General features: G+C 40.9%; 1 protein-coding gene across 3 annotated transcripts; it reads right to left on the bottom strand.

Moving 5' to 3' along the window:
* Positions 1 to 2,090: 2,090 nt before the first annotated feature.
* On the bottom strand, positions 2,091 to 13,449 carry LOC106576809 (poly(rC)-binding protein 3). 3 transcript variants are annotated; one of them, XM_014154242.3, is made up of 13 exons: positions 12,892 to 13,443; positions 11,595 to 11,637; positions 10,183 to 10,305; positions 9,995 to 10,051; positions 9,725 to 9,841; positions 9,364 to 9,495; positions 8,594 to 8,722; positions 8,235 to 8,342; positions 7,073 to 7,114; positions 6,532 to 6,607; positions 5,799 to 5,851; positions 5,246 to 5,415; positions 2,091 to 4,726 (listed from the first exon to the last, which is right to left on the bottom strand). In XM_014154242.3, the coding sequence occupies exons 3-13, from the start codon at positions 10,258 to 10,260 to the stop codon at positions 4,366 to 4,368; spliced, it is 1,323 nt and encodes a 440-aa protein (XP_014009717.3). In that variant the 5' UTR covers positions 10,261 to 10,305; positions 11,595 to 11,637; positions 12,892 to 13,443; the 3' UTR covers positions 2,091 to 4,365. The 3 variants fall into 3 exon arrangements, with proteins under 3 accessions (XP_014009717.3, XP_045556673.2, XP_082820827.1); XM_045700717.2 differs by lacking the exon at positions 8,594 to 8,722 and having other exon boundaries at positions 12,892 to 13,449; XM_082964701.1 differs by lacking the exon at positions 7,073 to 7,114 and having other exon boundaries at positions 12,892 to 13,446.
* Positions 13,450 to 19,278: the final 5,829 nt, after the last annotated feature.

The raw sequence follows: 19,278 nt of genomic DNA, 5'->3' as shown, positions 1-19,278 counted from the left end.
TTTGCAAAACAATGTTTATAGTATCTTTAAAAGGTTTGCGTATCCAATCATGCACCAACCTGAACTACAAGTAACTACCAAAATACAGCAAACACAAACATAAAGGGTTTTAATAGGGTCACCACAAGCCAAAACAGCTTCAATGCACCTTGGCATAGATTCTCCAAGTGTCTGGAACTTGATTGGGACACCATTCTTCCATGAGGAATGGCATCATTTGGTTGTTGATGGTGGTGGAAAATGCTGTCTCAGCCACCGCTCCAGAATCTCCCATAAGTGTTCACTTCACATGTGGTGACTGAGATGGCCAAGGCATATGGCCATTACATCGTTTTCATGTTCATCAAACTATTCAGGGACCAGTCGTGCCCTCTGGATGGGGGCATTGTCATCCTATGGGGACATAGCCATGGTAGCCAAAAGAATGGCCTGCCCAGCATTTTATACAGTACATGACCTAAGCATGATGGGATATTAATTGCTTAATTAACTCAGGACCAACCTGTGTGGAAGCACCTGCTTACAATATACTTTGTATCTCTAATTTGCTCAAATGTTTCCATTATTTGGCAGTTAGCTGTTTACCTATATTAGACTTTGTATAGTAGTGTTAGGTTCTTATTATTCAGAGTAAATAACTCCCGGACACTAGAGAAGCTTAACCAAGTTTAATTCTTCCAAAAGGGTCGTTACAGCTGTAACTCAGACAAAAAAACAAACATTTCACCCAAGCACTGATATTTAACCCTTTCTCCTAGGCTGAGCCTCCTCCTCCACAACCGCACAGCCAATGCATCCCTGCTCTAGACAGAACCTTAGTGATATCTGTTCTTCCTCACTTCATCTGTCCTGACCTCTACCCCAAAGTGATCGCTCCTCCCCAACTCAAGGCTGTCATGGTTATTGATACCAGACTGTGTCTCTTCTCCTCCCAGATGATCCCCGATGGCTAACAATAACATATCCTGACAACGTGTAAAAGTTATACATTACCCACTCTCCCTCAGTGACATTTGATACGATCTCCACCCATCTCCCCTTTATCAATGCCTGCCACGTGTAATCGTTTCCCTGCACTCAACACATTCCAAGCTCAGTCAGCACACACTATTATACCTACCTCCTACAACCCTTGGCTTCTGTTGTAGCCCCTAAACCTTATCGCTCCATCAGGGACATGAATAAGTAACATTTCATATTCTCAAAACCCAACAGTATGTTCAGAAAGTCTTATGACAAACTCGAGCCAAGATATAACAGTCTTGTAACTCCATATCTTGAACACTGTGTCATGCAACTCTGTAAAAAAAAAATCCCCATAGGAATGCTACAGTATATATAAATGTGGCTTAGTTCCTAGAGAAAGTTTATTTTGACAAAAATAACCCAGACTTTAATATACAATGAATTATTGAAAAACAGTCTAGCAAAGTGGAAAGGCATGTCGACTAAATTACCATACCATATCTCAGGCAGACAGGCATGTGCACAGACAGGGTCTCTACCTGTGCAGAGCACATGCCCCTTAGGCCTTCCAGTCTCCAAAGTGCCCTTTTGTGTGGTGGTATATTTCCCCCACACAAAAGAATGTTGTGTATAGATGTTTTAACGTTGCTGTTCACAACCCACTGTTCGCAAGTCGTCGTGACGTCATCAGGTTCGCCCTGGCCCACCCAGTCTGTTGGTTGCTCCTGTTGATCTGCCCTGTACAGAGCTCGAGTGCGCCCGGTTATGCCTGTTTCCCAGTCTGCCCTGTAGGAGATTGCGCGTGACCGGTATCCAAACATGCATGGCTTGAGACATGCGGTCACCTGTCGAGTGTGTGTGTAGCTAGCTACCTAGTTTAAATATCGACAGTACTGTCACAGCAGCAGAACAGTTGATTAACACCTGGGCTTTTTCATTTTGAGCACTTGTCCCCTGAAAGGTCTGTGCACAGCCCTGCCATATCTGAATTGTGGCTCACTCTTCACGTGAAGGAGAAAGATACTGTATATGAAAACAATAATTACTAATAGTGAGGGGTAGTCTAATCTCAAGTGTGTAAATTGTTTGATTTCGCTGTGCAATAAAAAAGGAGAAATTTCTCATTTGTATTCATAAAAAGCTTGATTTATTTCAAAGTAATTTCATGTCTGTGACAAATATAACAAATCATAAGAGCTCATCAACAAAACTAAGAGTAGAACCTAATTAAAAACACAAACATAAATATAACGTTGTTACAATATCGTGCTGCATCAACCACAGATATTGAGAGCAGAGTGGAATATGAATTGGACTGTAGAGTTTTGTTCATTTTGACTTCAGTTCTGAGAAAACCAAGTGGCAAAAACAGAACTATAGGAATTAGTTAGGCCAGTCCCACTCTACAGGATTATTGTGTAGATTCAAAGCCACAAGAATCCAATGTGGCTTTAGGGTAATCCCATCAGCACTGCATGTGCAACAATACTACAGAGCACCCAAGTCTGTAACCACTGACAAGAGCCTATTGGAGGAGAGGAGGAAATATGACCGAGCGGAAAAACCATTGTTACAGTAAACTTCACTGTAATAACTTTACTTGACACCCAGCGTCATAAATGTTACGACACGGTCATAAACATGTCATAATATGTCATAACAGCTGACATAACTTGTCATAACCAGTTATAATATGGTCAAAACACTGTCATGACACATAGATTTCGACCTGTTGTGACATATATTGCGTTATTTTACGGCTGGTTATGACACTTACATAAGAGTGTCAAAACCCTCAAAACCTACCACACAATGCAAAACATTCCATTACATCCTAGCCTACGTGTCAACAGTATGTTTATGTATGTTATATAAAAAATAAATAAATGGACCATGTTAAATGATCATTTTAATTGCGCACACATTGATGTCAGACATGCACCTACCCCAATGCTCTGTTGCTGATGACTGGGATAAATGCAGGAGCAGGACAAGACACCCTATTTTTGATTGATGACTGATATAAGGGCATGTACGTGATAGGCCGATCTGGCTTGTATGATTATGATGGTCATAATGCCTCTTGACAGTTTCCTAAATTGTATTTTGTTAGTCCAAGTAAAGTGGCACAGGACGGTCATAATGCTTCACGGCAGTGCAATAAACTTTATTTTCTACAAGATCCTTTTTGAAAAATGATGATAAAAAAGAAACATGACTGTAAAAAATATATTACAACAACAACAAAGGATTTAAGAAAGGAACATTCAAACAAAAGGAACTTCTTGGCAGTGAAAAAACCCATTTGAATAAATGTGGGTTTTGACACTCTTGTAGGTGTCATAACCAGCCATAAAATAACGCAATATATGTCACAACAGGTGTAAATATATGGGTCATGACAGTGTTATGACCATATTATAACAGGTTATGACACATTATGTCAGCTGTTATGACATATTATGACATGGTTATGGCCGTATGATAACATGTTATGACACTGGGTGTAAAGTAAAGTGTTACCAAACAGTTACCCTACCAATGGTCAGTAGCTGGTACAGTGTCAATTCCTGTTTGGAACTGGCCTTTTCCTAACAACATCATTGGCCAACTATTTACAGCAATTCAAAACAAAAGACAGTACATAATATCTGAAAAAACTGTTCTGCTGGAAGGATCAGCTGTTTCTGTGCATCACATACTGTAAGCTTGAGAAATGCCTGTGTATTGTTATGTATGTTCAGATACACAAGTAGGTATTTAGCTTTACTTACAGTTGCAAACAATACTGTTACACTACAATGTGTGTGTGTGTGTGTGTGTGTGTGTGTGTGTGTGTGTGTGTGTGTGTGTGTGTGTGTGTGTGTGTGTGTGTGTGTGTGTGTGTGTGTGTGTGTTTGTCAAACAGCTGAAAGCTTTTTCCAGAAATCTAGAGAATAATCATTATGCTTAATTATATGCCAAAAATATGTTTATTTTTCTGCATATCTCAGCATACCTCTTATATGCTTTCCTGCAGCTCTGCTAAAGTCTTGATAAAATATTGAAATTAATGTGAGCAGGCAACCTTGCCAACTAGCTACTCTAACTTTATTTATATCCTGAAATGGCTTCTTGGTAGCTAGTAATGAGGGTGGAAGATTGGGAACCTATCTGTGCTACCTGAAGCCAACTTCATAAAATTGCTAGGTGGCTAGTAGTATCACAGAGAAACAACAACAAAAATATTTTTCAACAAGACAAATCTGAGGGGGAACACGCCCCTGTCCCCCCTACGGGCATGAGGCCTCTGCATACAGTCAACATATCTTAATCAAGCTTTTCAACAGGGAACAAGTGTTATGCAGTACTGACCCCAAACTTGTTTTTGGAAGGGGAATTCAATTCTTATCCCATTTGTCAATATGGGGCAAACTTCTGCCGCTCAGATTTTTTCATGCCAGCAGTAGGAATCTTAGTGGTGTAAGGGGATAGACCTTGCGGGAGCCCTGAGGCAGCTGCTGGGTGCATAGCCAGCATAGGGAGCGTTTTCATGCCAAGCAGACTGGAAACGGGGACAGCATAGTGCTGGGTGGGGATGGACTGTAAGGTGGAGGGGGAATGCATGTTAATGGTGCCAGGGACTTGGGTGGTGGCGGCCATGACAGCCATAGAGGTGGGTGTGGAGACAGTGGGAGCAGACTGAGAGAAGCTCATATTGTTGAGGTCAACAGATGACGCAGAGGAAGCAGCCTGCATGGTGTATTTAGCCATCTCTAAGCTGTAAACAGATACAGGGAAGGTAGCCATTTTTGGAAAGGAGGGGGTTGGGAGAAGATGGGAAGGTAGGGTTCAGCAAAGGAGTTAAGGGGAGGCATATCCAAAGAAAGGCGGGAAGAGAATGGGTAAAGCATGGGAGGAGAGTGAGAGAAAGGGAAAAAAAAGAATCAAATGAGGAATGTTATGTGTTAAAAAGCAGTAAGACAAAAAAGGTGTTCATGCTTTTGTGAGTTTGGATCACTGGATTGTATTGAGACCCCAAGGCACTTAGATAATATGTAATGCTTTTCCCTAAAACAAAACAATTCCATCCATCCTTCCTGTCAACACTGTTAAATTGACTATATTGTCTGTTGTTTGACTGTCGCGTCTGTTGTTAGACTGTTTTACGTTGTTTGACTATCTTGCCTGTTTCGTTCTCTATTTTCAGTTGTGTCTTGTCAGTTGCCTGTCATGTACTGTAGTGCCTCATGGGTCACAAGTCACAACTGACCTACTAGTGGTAGTGAGACAGTCTTACCTGACATTGATGAGGTAGTGTGCCACACTGATGCTGGTAGGAGAGCCTATGATTGTGACTTGGCGCATGGGCGATCCGTCCGTGGCACTGGCTATCTTGATGTGAGCTCCTGACACCTGGCGAATCTCATTGATCTTGCTGCCTTGTCTGCCAATTATGCTGCCAATAAACTGAGGAGGAAAAGATAGGAAAGTGAAAAATGAAAGTCAAAAGATGTGTCACGTGTTTCTCATGGATTATCAGTCCAATTAAAACATCTGTATCCTCCATAATGTTATCTCCCCAGTTGGAACATCTGAAAATGTTATCTCCACAATTTGGACATCTAGAAAAATATTCTCGCCAGTTTGGACACGTGCCAATTGGAAATCTGTCCTAAAGATAAGAATAGAACATTATGTAAAGAGACAGCATTCAGTTGGCTTACATATCACAAAAAAAACCATCCATTTCAGCTGTCATTCTCATTTGAGAGCAGCGAAACCGGTGCCTAAATGACTGTGATCTATAGACTGTACATTGTATGATGCTGATAGGACTGAGCAAGACTTACATCATTGGGTATTGCCAGCTCCTGAGAACTTGTGGGGACAGAGGCATCCATTCCTGCAGAGTAGGACATAGTACTGTTTCCATATGCACTGAAAGTCATGGCATTGCATGTCACTGTATGTATGATCCCTGAGACATTACATTCATCCATTATTTGGTCACCTTAATTAAAGAATTCAAATCACATTGCATGTACATCTAACATGAAAGCACAAAGTGACTTAACAGCTTTGATGTAAAATGCATACAATTATACATAATGATAAATTAATAATATACCTTAGCATTTCAATCTGTGAATCTATCCTTTGAAATACATACATTTTCAGCAATACCCTGTCTTTTTTTTTATCAAACAATTGGAATAATTCAATAATTCTCACTGTTTGAATATTGTGTTATTTCAGTTGGCTGCTTCTTTGTTGCGGGATAGAATACATGGGGTGGTATGGGTCAGGGATGGTAGGGAGGATGTTAGAGACAGAGGAGAACCGTTGCCAAGGTTAAGGAGAGGGGTCTGTGAGATGAGGGTTCTGTAAGATGTAGGCTACCACCTCGTAAAAATTGCTCTATCTTTACAGACACACAGTAAAACATAAACATGTAAAAGAAGACGTGGTCCTTCCAGAAGCAGAAGAGGATTTTTGATTGGTGTGATGAGCACAGAAGAAGAAAGAGGAGCACAGAGAGAGAGAGGGATAGATGGACTTTCCCAGGGAGCCTTGGGTACGTACCAGGGAAGGTAGGGTTGCTTTGCCCAAGGGAAGGGAGGGGGATATGCTGCATAGCCAACTGGTGAAGCTTGGTCAACTGCAGGGTAGGAAGGAAGTTAGAACTAACCAATCAAACTGGATTATTTCAGCGGAGCTGACAGCTATAGCTACAATACAGAGCCAATCTTAAATTCAAACACAGAGTTCAAAATGTGTGTTAGGTTGGTGAAGAATTCGACGTTTGACATCAGAATCAGAATTATGCTGGCTTGTCATGGAAGTGATGAGATTCTTCAATATTAGATGTGGTATTTCTATGAGCAAGAGGTGCCAAGTTACCGTTAGCTTTTTTGTTATGGTCCCTTTCTTTTCTCACACTCTTCTGAAACAAAGCAAGCTGCTATGTTAGTGTTAATAAACACCACAGTGCAGGATAGTGTTAGTGTTTCCTCCTTGCTAGTGAGTGCACTGAGGGCATAGTGGTGGCTTGGAAGGTGGTGGTGGTTGTAGGCAGGAGTGGGTCATTGGGGTGGGTGTTATTGGATCAGACAAATGCACTTACATCTTGATGTGGAAACGCATACTGTCCTTGAATTGTGAAGGCCTGCAAAAATGGGATACACGAGTGGGGTATTATAACTGTTTGACCATTTCTCCTCTTGTTCCTTTTTGATTCTTTTCTAAATGGTTGCAACACATGAGGATTTGATGTAGGTCCCATGCCGCTTTGGTCACGTTCCCAAAATCTGTAGCCGCTACTACGTCTATGTCTCAATCCACCTAATTTAATCGAAAGGTTATCCATTTCATTTTTTGGTTTCGCTTTGCCTAGGATGTCCAATCGGATACACACGTTTGTGAAAGGTCATAATGGATTTTTCTATATGTAAAATGGGAGCCATTAACGGATAATGCCACATGGCAAAGCGAGAGGTTTAAGTGTCGTATTTTGTCTAGCGTTGATGCCCATCGGTACACTGCCGTAATTTGTAAAGTGGCGATGTGCTTACTAACTGCTGTGTAATTATATGACAGCTCTGACCAGAGACTATAGATGTTTAAGTCAACTGGCTGTAGCAGCAATTTCTCACCTGGCCACTCACATATTTCAAATGGTGGAGAGACGTCAATATATGCGGATGCTTCCCTCTAGTGGTGAAAAGATGCACTGGATGTTTTTTGGGCTAAATGAGCATTGCGTGCCATTTCCGAATGTTTTTGTAGCCTAAACTCCAATTACATTTCTTAACTTGATTACCCTGAATCAAAAAAGGCCAGGAAGATGCAGAATCTACAGTTTAATTGGAATAACAGGAAATTAATTTCCATGAAATTCCTAGAATGAGCGGAATGAGTGCCTAGTTTGCAGGTTTCCCAGAGCTCATTGTAATTACATCTTTAATTACAAGCAGGTATGGTAATGAATACACAACAACAACATTATGTGGCTAGTAGCTGTCCTTCCGGCCTTCCGTCGTCATATAACAGGGCCTTTTTTTCAAGGAATGAATTGGAATATACAGACACGTAAACAATTCTAACGGACATGCAGGCTTTTTGAACAAGGTTATCGTAAATGTCCTGAACATAATATCATCACCCTTAGAAGGCTATTTGATGACCTGCCATCACTTGCCAATCATCAGCGCCAAAGGGCTATTTTTCTATCTTACTGTATTGTATTCAAGTGTAACTTTTGTACAGACAACAACAAAAAAACTCACTTGTGAAGCATGTTGTTGTTGTTGTTGTTGTTGTTGTTGAAATACTAGATGTCCGGCTCCTGGCATGGTCTTGGGGCGATATGGGATAGTTGCTCCTTTGGGCGGTGACTGAAGACACAACCAAACAACAAACAGCAATGGCTGATCAGACGAGCACATCACTATCAACTGCAGCTAGTTAGATTCCATTGTTTCTTAGATTACTTGGCCCTGATATGGCTGTAGCCTCCATTATTATGGTGTAGTTAGATACCATAATTATCAAGCCTTGAGTCGTTTCAGGTCTGGATATCAATTTGAACCAACTGATAATTGGATGCTATAATAATACTGTATGTTAATTGTATTGGCTTGCTTACTTCCAGGATGACAGAGCAGATGTGTCTGACACACTGCGTGATGGCCTGAGGAGTGCCTGAGATAGTGACAGCTCTCTCAGTGGATTCTGGCAGCATGTCCCCTGCAACCTGCACCTGGGCACCTGTGGTCTGAACATCACATACAATGGGAGTCAATTACAAAGAGAGGCCATTATTTGTCAAAAGATTCCTTTTGATCATGTATTATTCATATGTAATTGTACAACGTCTGATTTAAAAAATAAAAAAAAATTGACATGCCCAATGTATATGTTGTACAAACTAGTCTCTTCTGACACTGCTAGCCAGTGCACACACGATTTGGTTTCTGTGTTCCGAGATTATGTCAACATAAATATTTGACACCCAATTATTTGGAGAGTGCAATGCTCCTTCATAGTTAATTTACTATGTTTACTATGAGGATTTAGCACCCAATTCCATTGATGAATAAGAATGTTTGCGTGACCACATTGTTTGGTACTCCAGGCTTATCAGTCTCCCTGAATAGTGTTGTGTTGTGCTGGTGCTTCATTGTAATTCATTTACCTGAGGCTGTTTCATTGGGTGATTGAAAGGTTAGGATGGGATCATCAAATGCAGCCTGATCCCAGATATATGCTGTATAAACAACTCCTACAGTCATTAGTTGGCTATACAGCACAAACAGATCTGGGACCAGGCTAAGTCAAATGAGCTCCCGCTAGGACAAAATTGTTGTCAAAAGAAAGAAAGTAATTGAGAGATGCTTCGGGCCTAGCTTCTTCTACCTCTCTGATCTCCTTGATCTTGGAGCCTCCTTTGCCTATCAAGGAGCCACACTGACTCCCTGGGAACACAAGGCGGAGTGTCACTGGAGGATGGCTTGTTACCGTGCTGTTTGTCATTGCAGCTGTGATGTCCTGAAATAGAGGTTAAGACAACAGTGTTCAGGTTATCAAAATCTAGGGGGTAAAATCTTAGAAATTCTAACATGGTCCTGACGAAATCTTCTGTACTGTATCGTTCATTGAAGTCAAAGGAAGTTTTGTGTGAAGCGTTGCCCAAAGTGAGGAAATTAAGTACATTTTTACTTGTAAGATATTAACATAAGGACACAACAGATTACATGGTACCAGAGTCTTTTGTTACCTCCTCAAACTTCTCAGCGATCATAGAGAAAGCTTTGAAGATGCCCTCTGTTGGTCCGGTGATGGTAACAATCCTCTCTGGAGAAGATCCCTCCGAAATGTTGATGCGAGCTCCACTCTAGAAACACAGTTGTCATTTTAGGTGAATCATGTAAAAATACCCTTTTTCCTCAAAAACATATTCCAATTCTATTGAAATTAGCATTTTATTGCATTTGTTTTGTCAGAAAATATATATTTTTTTATATACAGTTGTAAGGACACGACTTACCTCCTCTCTCATCTTTTTGACGGTTTCCCCTTTCTTTCCAATTATGCTGCCTACCTCCTGTTAACAATGAGACACCAAACAAATATATAAATCAATAAAATGATGACATTCAAACATTTTTAACGTGATCTGACAATCGGAATAATGTGAAAGAATCGGGATATGTTGCAATGATGAGACGTGTTTACCTTCCCATGCATCAGAAGCCGTAAAGTGAGGGTAACATTCAGCCCCCCCTCTGAGGCCCCACCTTCCTTGTCAGACATATTCACACTTATCAATGGTCTAGACACTCAGCTTCATACAACACTCTGTAGACACAAACAGGGACCCAATTCACATGAAACTGGCATAGTCAGTTGCTTTTTGTTCAGTCAGTCATAAAATGAAATTAGAAAGCCCTTCACGACCCTTGAAGTGTATCCAATGTAACATGCAATCAATACAACTATATGTGGAGGCTTTCCCAGAATGAATGACACAATGAATTTGTCATTTTACGATTAGAGAGTTGTCCCTAGAGTGAATGCAGTTTTCTTTGATTTTGACCTCAGGTTTTTTGCCACATCACTTAAAAGTGAAATCCAAGCCTCCAGAGTTAATTGTGTCCACGTACCTGTAAGCATGCATGGTTACATATTGCTTTATCATTTGCCCTATGATGCAAGGCTTATCATTATGATCCTGTTTTAGTGGTTGATGTCTGTGACTGGGTAAAATTCGCTTTGCTGCTGGTGTGATGCTCACATGGGACTCCCTCATTAGTTCCAGCTAAACAGAACTTGTGAGACTGTTCTTTGATTAGATAGAAATACAAAAGAAGCTGTTTGTGTCCTACAGGGCTGGCGATCAAGTGATGTCTGTGTGACCGTCTCTAATAATACCCAAGTAATATCACTCTGTGGGAACACAATGTCCCACTGTTCCCATGTACCCTTCATCCTATACCCAGAACCACAGAGGAATGTCTCTGAATATAAGACAGACAGGAGTGGTACACGCAACTATGAACATACTACTTTACTCTGTCGGTGAGTGAGAATTGACAGAATCCTTCTTTCCACAATCCAAAATTCTATCAAAACTTGCCCAAATCTACAGATGTAGGATCATTTTTTTTATCACTATTTTGCTGCTTTGAGGTTTAAAAAGGCTTTCCATTTTAAAACGTCAGATTTGATTTACCCTAATGAAAAATGTATCAACCCCTACATTTTCCCCTTATTAATTACAATCCACATAACAAACTGGCTCAAATTAAGATCCTACATCTGTACACCAATGCTTTAAACATAACTGTATTTGTCCTTTTTGTATCTTACCAAGTGTGTCATGCATGACCTTTGACCAGGAGCGGACTGGCCATCTGGCATTTCGGGCAAATGCCAGATGGGCGGGTCAATTTTAAGCCCAGTGGACCTGTCTAACTTGGGTTTTTCGCACAAAATGATCATTATCTGGCTAATAATGTGGGCCTCAAGGAAAGAAATGGGCCGGTGTGGGGGTCTCGAGGAAAATAAATGGTCTGGTTTGTTAGAAATGCCAGGGCCGATTTCTGGTCCAATTCCGCCCCACCCTTTGCCCCAACTCAGATACTTACCTACACCAATAGATGAAGACAACGCTTTGCCGGCATGCCACACCTAAGAAAGACATGGAAGCAACAAGGATTACACACAATGGTGATGGGTAACATAATGTTTGAGTTTGACAATAACATGTCATTACATTCAAACAGTACATGATTCTTTAATTATAATTACTTCAACATTCATTGCTTAGTCAAGCCTGGGTCAATTCCCAGCAAGCAATGCCAACATCTTCACACATCTTCACGCCATATAGAAAATAATATAATATTGCTGCAGACAATAATATTAGGAATTCAAAGAGTTGTTGAGCAGCAGGGTATATATAGCCTAACAAGAGTGATTCCCTTCTCTGTGTCATTATAATTACACTAAATGCATCCAACAAACAGCAACATCCCAGCCTAATCCTATAGGCCCGGATTTGTTTGGTTAATGCTTAAGACCCTTTTGACCCATTTCCGTCACCTCTAGCATGTCAGCACCCACTCAAGACTACAGAACAAAAACGCTACACAGGAGCAGCCATGAGCATGATTTAACAACTGAAAATGTTCAGTGACAAAAGGTGTTGATAAAAATCTCATCTTTATCAGCAAACTGGAATTACACTGGAATTAAACTACAGGGAACACATGTACACTTGACTAACTGATTTGTAGGACAATATGAGGATTTTGAATTTGATCTTGTTGAAGAAATGGAACGATATTAATATTGAAATTGAAAGCTTATCATGAGACAAGTGACTTTGCTCAGAGGCTATGTTGTGCGCTTTAACACTCTCCACCCCTTAATTGTGTGTTATAGGGCCTACATAGCATTGTATTACATCGGATCATTTTAAAACATTCCTCTCACATCATGAAATGAGATTAGGCCAATCTTAATGTGTGGATAAAAGTTCCTCCTCGTATACAAGGGCATAGAACTTTGGGCAAATATATGTATACTCAAACCCACAATATTTGACCAAAAGCCTTGCTTTAGTTCCATCAATTAAATTCAGTACTGTAGATTAAATGGAATTGCATTGCATCTAACAATAAGGGTATAGAAATTCAATGACATGGGTAGCTAAGTCTGTGTCAACTCTGGGCAGCCGGCAATTGAGGGCAATTCATTTGTAAGTTGTTAAAAGAACAGGGGATTAAAGTTTAAGGTTGAATACGACTTCTGTAGTTTTCTTATTTGCAATATTATTACCAAGGGAAACATGAATAGCTGCAAAGCCTAATCCTCTATTAGCCACATTGGTTGAGGCGCCTGTAATGTAAAAAGAACTATTATAAAGTATAAAACACTAACCTGCTGTTTTAGTATAAATATTTGTTCCTCTTCCTCTCTTCTTTGTCACTCCAGAATGAATAGTCCTCTAGTTTTACAGTCCTCGTTAAATGTTTGACCCCCTTTGTTGTCAGTTATTGCACAGAGAAGGGACAGATGGCTCTCTGTGTCCTTAGACCGGCTGGCTGGATTGAGGCTGGCTTTGCTATTTGTCCGTCCCCCTAGCTTAGCCCTAGATAAGCCCCTACGCAGGGCAAGTGAACCTGCATCTCTCCATGTCAGTGACACAAGGGAGGCATTGCTCTGTGGAGTGATCCACTAGCTGCTGAGGCCTGAGGGCAGAGCAAAGTGGCTCTTCTGCAGGACACTGTCCAGAGAGAGCTATAATTACAGTGACTGCGTGCAAGACATTGTAGAAGTCTAACCTTTACAGTCAACAAAAGCATAAACGAGAAAATACCGTAGAAACTCTTTGTAAACTACATCATTAAATTGTTGGTTGTTTAGATTCTCTGGCAGATTAGCAAGCTGCTCCCTACTTCAATAAAGTAAAACGCATCACATTAGAAAAATGGAGACAGAACTGACAATGGAGAGTAGAGTTATGTTCGGAGAGACAACCATAATGTCTTCATGGGGTGCTTTACCCTCACTCTGCCCCTCCCCCACACCAAGACCTTACAACCAGTAATGAGGCAATAATGGATACAATATAGCCCTTCTGCCCATAAAGCTGCATTCAGCTGAGCCACCAATTTGTGAAGGGAAATTAATCAGTGAAGCATAAGTGGAATATTTAATTACTGCTGCATCACTGCATGATAGGGAGACAATAATGGCCTCTGTGAACTTCTCATGTCACATGCTTCCAGACCACGTGCTTTGGTCTCCCTACTTCAAAAAAAATGCAATTTGTCTCCAACAATGTCCCATGAGTTGGTGTAAATGTGTGTATGTGTTTACAGTTTTTTTTTCAATGTAAGTGGTATATTTTCACAACTCTAACTACAAATCTCTAAACTGATAACACTTGACATGTACCATTTTTTAAATAATTTGTTTCTAATGGCAGGTTGTGAGCATGTTGAGAAATATGTCAGTCTTACAGTTTCATTATAATGATACAGTACATGCAGGACCATGACCCAACACACCTCCAGGCTGTGTAAGGGCTATTTGACCTAGAAGGAGAGTTATGGAGTGCTGCATCAGATGACCTGGCCTCCATAGTCACCCGACCTCAACCCACTTGAGTTGGTTTGGGATGAGTTGGACCACAGAGTGAAGGAAAAGCAGCCAACAAGTGCTCAGCTTATGTGGGAACTCCTTCAAGACCATTGGAAAAGCATTCCAGGTGAAGCTGGTTGAGAGAATGCCAAGCGTGTGCAAAGCTGTCATCAAGGCAAAGAGTGGCTACTGCGAAGAATCTCAAATATATACAAAAAAAATTGGGGGTTACTACATGATTCCATATGTGTTATTTCATAGTTTTGATGTCTTCACTATTATTCTACAATGTAGAAAACAGTAAAAATAAAGAAAAATCCTGGAATGTAGGTGTGTGTCCAAACTTTTGACTGGTAGGTAGGACAAATCATCAGAAATAGGGGAATTGTAAAGCAGTTGGCTGCTGTAAAAATGTAGCACGAGTTGTATGTCATTTCTGCCACATGCACCATTGTATGAGATCACCTTTTCTACATAACTTGTCAACTGATACAGTATCACCTGTATCTCTGCTTGAAATTCATCAGCTTACAGTGTAAAACATGTACTATTGTTATATACAACCCAGGTATTTCAGCAGTGCATTGTACACTACATAATAATTCCAAATGGTAGCACATACTGTACAGTGACTACACTTTGTCCTTTTGAAGCACACTGGCTGATGGGAATGATGATGTAGTATTTACATTCACATCCTTATAGGATTTGGTTTTACCTTCTAACATAAATTGATGTCAAATTGATACATTTAAATATAGAAATTGTTCAGCTGTTAAACTATATACATTACAGATTTTTAAAATCACTTTAGTGGAATTTTCAATTCTCTTTGTGCAAAACTCCAAACAGTTAACACATGTAACGCAGCAAGTGTCATATTCAAAACGTTTTGTTGTGCATTCATTTTATTTGAAGACATCTTTCACTGCCATTGATCATCCAAAATACCAGGAGAACATTGATTTAATCACCAAAACACAACATAATGAACATCAATTGAGTTATTTTAACAGCCAGTTAATTCAATAGAAAGAAATGCAACATACTGTACATGTTTCAAAATTGGCATTTGAATGTAATATGCTCCAATACAGAGCTGGCGTTATGGGCGGATCTTCTTAGGGGGCTGGCCTGCACTACTTCGAGTGGGACAAATCTGATGTAACAAGCCACAGACAGAAACCTCGACGAGTGGTTGTTAAAATGACTGTCACCAAAACAGTTATGGACATGGGGCTCATGTACGACGCACTTGAACTTGCCCTACTGTCCGAGTGCTTAGCTTACAGAAACGTAACACCTCTATTCATAGGCACCTGAGCAATGGAACAAACAGAACAGCTGCACCCCCACTTTCAAAATAGTGGCGCAGACTCATGATCCATTGGGTCATTTGTAATTTTCAATGATTAGTAATGTTTTGAGCTAATCTGTATTAGAATAGGCAAATATGTAGCCTAAGATATGTAGCCTATTCAATGTGGTGTGTTGTTTAACCCTTGTGTGTTCATGTTTTGGTTATTCACCAAATGTTTGCGGGTCTGATGTACCCACATTATTGGGTTTTTAAAACGATACAGCCATTAGATGTTGACTTATATCAATTACAAGCAATATAGACAGCATACATGGTTAATATTTGCCATTTACCTATGCTAGATCACATTTAATCAATAAAAACACTTTTTTTTTACAAAAATCAATTATATAAATGAAACAAGGTTTTCATTACTATTGTTGTTTATTGCTTAGAACTGAACAAATTGGAAGGACAAATTTTACATACAGTATTTTATGGAAATGATAAATGAGTCCCACCGAACACAAAAGAAGGCCGGTCTACACACCACAGAGTTTTTACTGTGTGTGGGCTGCAAATGTATTTCTTGCACTTGATGCATGTGTACTGTGTCTTCTTGTCCTTCTTGGGTCCACACACATTGCAGCGCTTCTTCGCTACGTTACCAGCTAGAATGATGAAAACCCTTAGTTCAGGAATTTTACTAACATCTCACTCACACATATATAGTTACAGCAGACCAAGGTAGGAGATTCAGACACACACACATGCAACAACATCACTAATACTTACTTCCGGTATTGGAGTTCTTGGTTCTGTGGGTCAGGCGGATGGGGCACCAACAAATCAAATGAAATGTATTTATATAGCCCTTCTTACATCAGCTGATATATCAAAGTGCTGTACAGAACCCCAGCCTAAAACCCCAAACAGCAAGCAATGCATGTGTAGAAGCACGGTGGCTAGGAAAAACTCCCTAGAAAGGCCAAAACCTAGGAAGAAACCTAGAGGAACCAGGCTATGAGGGGTGGCCAGTCCTCTTCTGGCTGTGCCGGGTGGAGATTATAACAGAACATAGCCAAGATGTTCAAATGTTCATAAATGACCAGCATGGTTAAATAATAGTAATCACAGTGAACAGGTCAGGGTTCCATAGCCGCAGGCAGAACAGTTGAAACTGGAGCAGCAGGACGGCCAGGTGGACTGGGGACAACAAGGAGTCATCATGCCAGGTAGTCCTGAGGCATGGTCCAGGGCTCAGGTCCTCCAAGAGAGAGAGAGAAAGAAAGAAAGAGAGAATTAGAGAGAGCATACTTAAATTCACACAGGACACCGGATAAGACCGGAGAAATACTCCAGATATAACAGACTGACCCTAGCCCCCCGACACAAACTACTGCAGCATAAACATCCTCCTCACGATGGCTTCAGAAGCTGAGGTCCTTGGGATATGTTGCCTCCTCTGGATTTGAGGTCTTACCAATGCCTTGCCCAACTCCTCGAGAAAGAGCCATCTCCTCTGTTCCAGTCTGGGTTGAACGCCATCCAGACGACAAACGCGTTGTACACTGAGATGTCCAAGATGTTGAAGAATATCACAAGTGGCCAGCGTAGGGTTCTTCTTTTGCAGCTGTAGCCAGTTACCAGCTTGTCTAAATTATTCACCCCTCCTTTTGTGGCTTTGTAATTCACTATGATTTCTGTTTTTTGATGTTCCTGTTCACAGATTCTCCCATCCCTATGCAGCGTACTCATGAGAACCACATTTTTGCCTTTCTTTGGCACGTAGGCCACTAGGGACGAGTTGGCCGTGAACACAAACTTAGAGGAATTGATAGGCCTGTTCCGTGTACTCAACAGCTGAGGTGGGAGTTCTGGCTTGTTTTTTTGTACTGTTCCTAACCTCATCAGCTTCCTCTTGAGGAGCTCCTGTCCCAGCTTGTGCGAAGTAAAATAAGTTATCACGTGATGTTGTGGCCACGGAGTCCCTGTGTCACGTCCAGGACAACCGGCATCCCTTGGTTCTTCTCAGGGGCTCCTCCATCTGGCTTCCCCGTATACACATGCAAGTTCCACACATATGAAGCAGCAGCATCACAGGCAGCCCAGATTTTGATTCCAGATTTTGCGAGGTTTAGACGATATGTACTGCCTGAAGGGGCAGCAGCCCCTAAATGGCATAAGCTGTTCATCAACGGTAACGGTGGGCCCAGGGTTGTAACATAGGGGAATGCGGTCCACCCACTTGTCCCACACTGACCTGATTGCAGCTAGCTTGTCTCTCTGCCGCCAAGCTGGTCTGGTGTCTCGATTATCGAAGCGGATAATCCTGGAAATAATGTGGAAACTCTGCCAGTTTCTGCATCCCACAGGGATTCTGTGGATTCCCCATTGGATCTGAAAATATGAAAACACCAGCAAGGATAACAACCCCAAAGTATGAATGTAAATGAGTTTAGTCCATCTCCCTCCAAAAACATACCTTCCCTCCAAATTAGTGCAGTCCAGAATGATTTTGTGGATGGTGTCTGGGATGAACAGTTCAAAATTTGACTATGTCCTGCATATGAATAACCGTCATCCAAGTTGGCTCTGGTTGCATCCTTATCACATAGGCAGCCATGCGGGGTGGCTCATTCCTTGGCCAAGAAGACCATTCAATTCCACCATTTTTTTACATCCATATTTCACCTCCTGCAGGCTGCTGATGAGCTGGTTGCTGGCGGGCTAGTCCTGGGGCTGGCTGCTGACGGGCTGGTCCTGGGGCTGGCTGAGGGTCAATCTCATCCTCTTCTTCCAACTCACTGTCAGACTCCGAATTACCAAAGACAAGATCCTCATATTCTGAAAATTCTTCATCTTCCAAAGTGGAAGACGCTCCTTCCACACTAGCTTCTCACTCTGCAAAAATTATTTCTAAGGTCCTCTAAGCAGACATTATTTTTGCCATACTGATTGATTGTGGTAAGGTGCCACACATGCAAAGCTATTTATTTGTTGTGCCCCACCCACAATTTGCACCTGGCTGTGGTAGAGTGGGAAAATACAGATTTTTTTTTGACAATGTATCGAAATAATGTATTGTAATAACATTGTGCAAGTTCCCGCAATACATTGTGTAGTTTCACACACTACAAAGGGTAAAGAGTGCGAGAAAAGCGGGAGACAGGCAGACAGGCAGGGCGACAGACAGGTTATTGGTGCTATGTTGAAACAGCAGGCCAAGGGAAGAGGAAGACAGAGTGAAGGAACACAGCAAACATTTTAGCTCATTTTTACTTGTTTTCACCTACACACACACTTTTCCAGTGTACCCGAACACCACATATGTAATAAAAATGTGTAGGGGGGTGCACAGTGTGCACTCAATGAAAATGTGTTATTTTACATGTTCTTCACAGAAAATGAGCGAAGGCCAATGAGTCTCAGGTATCATTTTTCTTTTAGTAAACATTGAAAATGGGTCCCACAAACCCGAACACCACACAGGGTTAAAAGGCCACTATTAAACAGAATGACCATTTAAAAAATAACTGGAAAATAATTTATAGTAGCTTAGTTCTGTAATTGAAGGCTACAGATTTGTTCAAACGTAAAATCGATTTATTTTCTGTCATCTTAAGAAGGAAAAATTCTCAATTTAGGTTACAGTAAGAACCAAAACGCAATTACATTATGTATGCAGACAGTGCTGTTCTATGTTCTTAGGAAAGAAAAGGTTGGAGACCCCTGCTCGTCTTGCCCAAACCGTTCAAATTTGACACATATTAACGGAGATGCATTTGATTATTTTCATTGCAGAGGCGCAATTTCAGGATATATATAGCGGCCAAAAAAGAATCACATTGAATAATGCTAATTATTAATTAATAATATGT

This window comes from Salmo salar, chromosome 18, assembly GCF_965601325.2.
Source record: "Salmo salar chromosome 18, fSalSal1, whole genome shotgun sequence".
Lineage (NCBI taxonomy): Eukaryota > Metazoa > Chordata > Actinopteri > Salmoniformes > Salmonidae > Salmo > Salmo salar.
Note: the sequence above shows the minus strand (reverse complement) of the source record. Positions and strands in the feature narration are given on the sequence as shown.